This window comes from Carcharodon carcharias, chromosome 12, assembly GCF_017639515.1.
Source record: "Carcharodon carcharias isolate sCarCar2 chromosome 12, sCarCar2.pri, whole genome shotgun sequence".
Taxonomy (NCBI): domain Eukaryota; kingdom Metazoa; phylum Chordata; class Chondrichthyes; order Lamniformes; family Lamnidae; genus Carcharodon; species Carcharodon carcharias.
The window spans coordinates 23,895,102-23,901,101 of NC_054478.1; the positions used below are offsets into that span (position 1 = coordinate 23,895,102).

General features: G+C 42.4%; 1 protein-coding gene across 8 annotated transcripts in view; it reads left to right on the forward strand.

Moving 5' to 3' along the window:
- Window positions 1-5,407, forward strand: part of LOC121284791 (myc box-dependent-interacting protein 1-like) — a 163,680-nt gene extending 158,273 nt beyond the window's left edge. For all 8 annotated transcript variants that reach the window (XM_041200463.1, XM_041200464.1, XM_041200466.1 and 5 more), the window contains one exon: window positions 2,833-5,407. In XM_041200463.1, the coding sequence (XP_041056397.1) occupies window positions 2,833-2,940 (108 nt within the window). In that variant the 3' untranslated portion in view covers window positions 2,941-5,407. The remainder of the gene's footprint in view (window positions 1-2,832) is intronic.
- The last annotated feature ends 593 nt before the right edge of the window (window positions 5,408-6,000 follow it).

A 6,000-nucleotide genomic window follows, 5' to 3' on the forward strand; every position in this document is an offset into this window, starting at 1 on the left:
CGAGTCCAGGAAAGAGCTGAAATATAAGCTGGTTTAAGGTGTGTGTGTGGGGGGGCGGAGAGATAGAGAGACAGAGAGGTGGGGGGGGGGGTGTGGTTGTAGGGACAAACAAGCAGTGATAGAAGCAGATCATCAAAAGATGTCAACGACAATAGTACAATAGAACACATAGGTGTTAAAGTTAAAGTTGGTGATATTATCTAAACGAATGTGCTAATTAAGAATGGATGGTAGGGCACTCAAGGTATAGCTCTAGTGGGGTTTTTTTTATAATGGAAATAGGTGGGAAAAGGAGAATCTTTATAATTTATTGGAAAAAAAAGGAAGGGGGAAACAGAAAGGGGGTGGGGATGGGGGAGGGAGCTCAAGACCTAAAGTTGTTGAATTCAATATTCAGTCCGGAAGGCTGTAAAGTCCCTAGTCGGAAGATGAACTGGAGGAACAACACCTCATCTTCCGACTAGGGACTTTACAGCCTTCCGGACTGAATATTGAATTCAACAACTTTAGGTCGTGAGCTCCCTCCCCCATCCCCACCCCCTTTCTGTTTCCCCCTTTTTTTTCCAATAAATTATAAAGATTTTCCTTTTCCCACCTATTTCCATTATTAAAAAAAAACCCCACTAGAGCTATACCTTGAGTGCCCTACCATCCATTCTTAATTAGCACATTCGTTTAGATAATATCACCAACTTTAACACCTATGTGTTCTATTGTACTATTGTCGTTGACATCTTTTGATGATCTGCTTCTATCACTGCTTGTTTGTCCCTACAAACACCACCCCCCCACCTCTCTGTCTCTCTATCTCTCCGCCCCCCCACGCACACACCTTAAACCAGCTTATATTTCAGCTCTTTCCTGGACTCGAACTCAAGTTCTGTTGAAGGGTCATGAGGACTCAAAACGTCAACTCTTTTCTTCTCCGCCGATGCTGCCAGACCTGCTGAGTTTTTCCAGGTAATTCTGTTTTTGTTTTGTTTTTTGTGATGTTGGTTGAGGGATAAATATTCACAAAGTCACCAGAATAAATATGCACAGTATGAGGGAGAACTCCTCCTCCGCTCTTTGAAATAATGCCATGGAGTCTTTTACACCCATCTGAAAGAGGGCAGTTGGGATTTCGGTTAAACGCCTCATCTGAAAGAGGGCACTTCAGGCATTGCAGCACTCCTTCATTAGTATGCTAGGGTGCTGGTGTGGATTTTGTGCTAAAGTATCTAAAGTGGTGCTTGAAGCCACACCTGTTGACTCCAAGGTGACAATGATATCCCCTGACATAAACAGGAAATTCTGGAAGCAGCTCTGGCAGCATCTGTGGGGAGAGAAGCTGCAGAGTAAACATTTCAGGACAGTGACTCATCAGAACTGTCATGATGAGTGGCTCATCAACCTGTAATGTTAACTCCTTCTCACTCCACAGATGCAGCTTGACCTGAATGCCTCCAGCACTTTGTTTTTATTTAAGGAGCTAAAATATTTTGCTTTTGTATGTCAGGGTATAAACTTTGGAGTGGGGTGGGGGATAGAATCGTGCAGGACAGAAACTGTCAAGTGCTATTGAATTGCTGAGATGGGTATGGAGAGTGGGAGATGGGAGAAATGGCGAATTGTATTTATTCTGGAAACATTTTTGTAAACATAAATTTTATAATTAGATGTTGCAAGTTCAATGTTCTCGTACCCTTCAATTAAGGAGCAGCTGATGGGTATTTGGCAAGGAACATGATTTAAGGATGTTAGAAGGTAGTAACTTGAACACAATATCTAGGTTGATGCATTCAGTGCTGAGGGAGTGCTACGCTGTCATCTTTCTGACGAGACATTAAACCGATGTTCTGTCTGCCCTTGGATTGATATGAAAGATCCCAAGCTGCTGATTTGAAGACCAGGGGGTTCACTTTGGTGACCTGAGCAATATTTTATCCCTCAGACACTAGATATGTTATATTTATAACCTGGTCATTTTTATTTTTTGTGGGACCTTTCTGCACACAAGTTGGCTGTCACACTTCCTACGTTATAACAGTGACTACAGTTGCCAAAGCACTTTACATCCCATGGAAGTACTTTTCAATGTCATGAGGTTGTAAAAGGTTGTATATAAATGCAAATTATTTTCTTTTGGGTCCTGCCAGAAGGTTTCCCCAATGGTGTCTTGGTACATTCCTACATTCCTGAGCAATCTTGGGTTGCCATCTTTCTGAAGTGACCAGAAACTAGCAGGTTACAGATTAATTGAATTCTAACTCCCAATTTGAGCGTGTTTATATAAAAAAAAAATCAGAAGCAAACTCTCGAATAAATGGCCTGAATCTTGTACTTAAAGCAACATGCCCAATGCTGTTCTTTGTTGTAGTAGTGACCTGCCCATGGGCAGGCCATCTGTTCATTTCCTCTGCACCTTGTGGCCTTTCTCTTCTGGAGCTTGTAGGAACCTCTCATTCTTAATTTCAATGAGCAATATGATCCAGCAAAAAAATACATGAGGTGGTTTCCCATTGCCTTGCTCGTGTGCTTAAAGGAAATGCAAGTCCCCTTCTTAAAGGATCCTCCGCCTGTAAGAGGCTGTTGCCCTTCGGTTTTAGCTCTTCTGCCATTACCATGGAAAATTTTCCGGTTCCACTATTGACCGTAGCACCGTTGAATATGGGAACCTTACCTGGACCTGGGGTAATTTGCAAAAAAGGGCTGGGGGTGACCGCCCCTTAAAGTCTCATGACCTGGCTACCCTGCTAATGCTCTTTCTCAAATACAAATGAGTTCCAGATTCAACTGAGGGTGGTAAGGCTGGCTTTTTACTAACGTTGGGTCACTTTTTTTTCCTCACAGGACGAGGGCTGGCTAATGGGCATAAAGGAGATTGACTGGATCCAGCAGAAAGATCTGAAGTCCGCCAGGAGCGTGTTCCCAGAAAACTTTACCGAGCGTGTTCAATAGCTGTGTTGGAAACAGGAGACCAGCAAGGTGGGAGGAGGCTCCTGGGGCCTGCAAGTGGAAGACCCACACCAGTGCAATTTCCTCAAACACACTCTCAACCGAAATGCAGAAGTTGCCATTGTAAATGTGAAACATTCAGCTGTGATTCATGTTTACCTATTCTGGTTATGGTGCTTTGAATATTAAGTAAAAAGTGCAGCTGGTCCCTGGAACGAACAGTTCTACCATTTAAAACCGCAATCTACTCTAGTTTTTACATTGATGCATGAAATTCTGTTGTGGCAATTTGAGCGTACAGGAAAGTCAAACATATCTAAAGGTATTATGTGATATCCTGGTTAGAGGTGGGAGAAGGTCAATCGATGTTTTTAAAGCTACTGGTGTCGCTTGTAGGGGTCTCCGAGCTGACCTTCCAAATGCTTCCACAGGCCAAGAGGTAATCTTTACTCTGCAGTGTCAGTTTATGCGATGCAGTTATGTATGACCTTTAGAAAACGGCCAATTTAAAGCTTGATTATTTTTCAGGTTGAGTTCGTCAGATGGTATTGGGGATAAGAGTCGGGGTGAGCAGTTGGGAACTGAATTACATGAAACTATTTTACACTCGAACCGCATCGGATTCGGTGCTCCTACCTTTTTTATTTACACTTGTGCAATAATTTCTAGAAAGTGATTCCCTATGGTTTATCAATGGCTCATTTTCATGGGCACTCCAACCTCTAGAAAGAGGGAACTGAATCTATAAAACACATGGGGTGACTGTAGTAGACAGGTTGCTATAACTAGAGAGTCAAAGCAAGTTATGACTTTCATTGGTATTCTCCGTCAAAGGCAAGGAAGTCTGATTATCATTGAGTCCTGGTGTTCAGACTGTTTGGTTTTTTTTTCCTCGTTAGTTTTTTTTTGTAGCTTTTTGAGGTTTTTTTTATTTGTAGGCTGGAACAGTGGTAGGGTTGCCATTTCTGGATGTATTCCTGGATGTTTCATCACCTGACTTCCCTCCTGCCCCCATCCCTTACCCCACACCCTCCCATTGGCCATCTAACATATCTACACCTGCAAGGCCACACCTTCCCCAGACCAGTGGGAAAGCAAGAAGGCTCTTCATCACTCAATTGGCTGATGCTTGACTATCGCTCAAACAGACTTTCCTTCCCAATTTAAAATCCTTTTTAATAACTAAAGCAAGTGTTGAAAGGATTTTTCTTCTTTGTTGTCAGGAGATTAATCTTCAATTCCTGGAGACTGCAGAACAATCCTGGAAGGTTGGCAACTCTCTGCCTGGGTGAAACCAAATCACCATCATCCATTCAGTCTTTGTCACAACTAATTTTTCTTCAATTAAGTTTGAAAAATTGGTTGGTTCTCTAACCCTGGCTGCCATCTGTTTCAAATGGAGCATTAATGATCTTGTGATTCCATTCTCTAAGCATTATACTCTTTGCACATTTTATTTTTCCTTCTGTCTCTCTTTCCCTACCCCACCCCCCTCTTTTTTGTCTTTCCTTCACTCTTGTTGCCTTGTGCTCTTGTTTTCATGAAGGTGAAGCAAGAGATGGCTCCACAATTGCTGGCAGATCTGAAATCTGGCCAAGAGGTCCATTGTACATTAGCCTCAATGGTGAGGGACTGTAGGCTTGTTGATTGTTTGTGGGGGTGCAGGGTGGGAGGTGACAGGTGAACATGATGAAGCTGATCCTTGATATCCCTACATATGCACATATCCAACAGGGGTCATGGGGTAACAATCTGGATTGGGGACTTCTGTCTGCACTTTAATTCTACCCCTTGCTCCTACCCCAGGGACAACTGATGCCAAATGCACCCATCAGCCCTCTTTGAGCTCTTGTCAAAGTAATTGTAAACCTGCCCTGATCATTGCAAGCAGTCCGAATTAAGATGTTGATCATCTTTTAGTTTTTTTTAAATGCTGTCGTAGCCTCAGCAGGTGAGTCTCCAACCATGAGGACCTGACTTAGCAGTATTTTAATTATTGTAAATTCTGCAAACATGTATTCTTGACTGAGATATTAGTTGACCTTGCAATCAAGGGTTGTTGTTTTAAGCTAGCCATCTATATACTTCATCTTGGCTCAAGTCGATTGTTTAATATGCAAGTCATTGCCATCTGTATGTGTGAGTATGTATATATAATAGCTTCCCAATAGCCTGATCATTTTGAAGTGGTTTGGTTTCCGTGTTGCATTATTTAAGAATTATGGCAAAAATCCCAATACTGTAACATCAGTTTTGTTAATAGTTTTCTGTTGGTGAATTATCTCATGGTGTCTTCCACAAACACCCAATGTTTTGAACATTTTTGTTCAGTTGCAAGCAGCTCTGATGTTCACTTCTGTATGGTATTGCAACCCTGTGAAATTGCTCATCCCCAGTGACGTATGCAATGCAGTTGGAATTGCTCTGTTCATAGCTAATGCACAAAGAAATAAAACTGGTTTTCTGGTCACACGTGGTTTTTTTTCCTTAGTTCTAAGGGAATTTGTTTCAAAGGTGCAGATTCCTGAGGCTAAATGGCTTTACCAGCCCAAGCATGGGACAATCCATAACTTGTAGAAAATGGAAGGGAAGGTGTGGGGGTGGTAGAGAATTTTTCTTTATTGTAGAGCAATTCGGGTGCCCCAAGTGCTTGACAATCAATGAAGTACTTTTTGAAGTGTTGTCACTAGTTGCCATACTTCCTACAAACATGCAGCAATGTAAGGTGGTAAATGACAAGCCAATCTAGTGATTTCAGTTTAGGGATAAATACTGACCAGGACAGCGGGAAGTGCAACCCTGCGCGACTTTCTTAAAAAAAAAAACACACTTTGGGATCTGGTAAATCCAGCTCAGTTCAACGTCTCATCTGAAGGACCTCCTGCATAACCTGCATAGTGCTCCCTCCAACTTCCACTAAGATTGTTATGCTGGAGTGGGTCTTGAACACATGCACACACTTCTGACTGAGGAAGGAGAAGGGGCGAGAGAAAGGTAGCGTGAGGTGATTGAATTGGCTGGTGAAGGCTGCTATGGGAAAGAATTGAAGGCAGAAATTCTGAA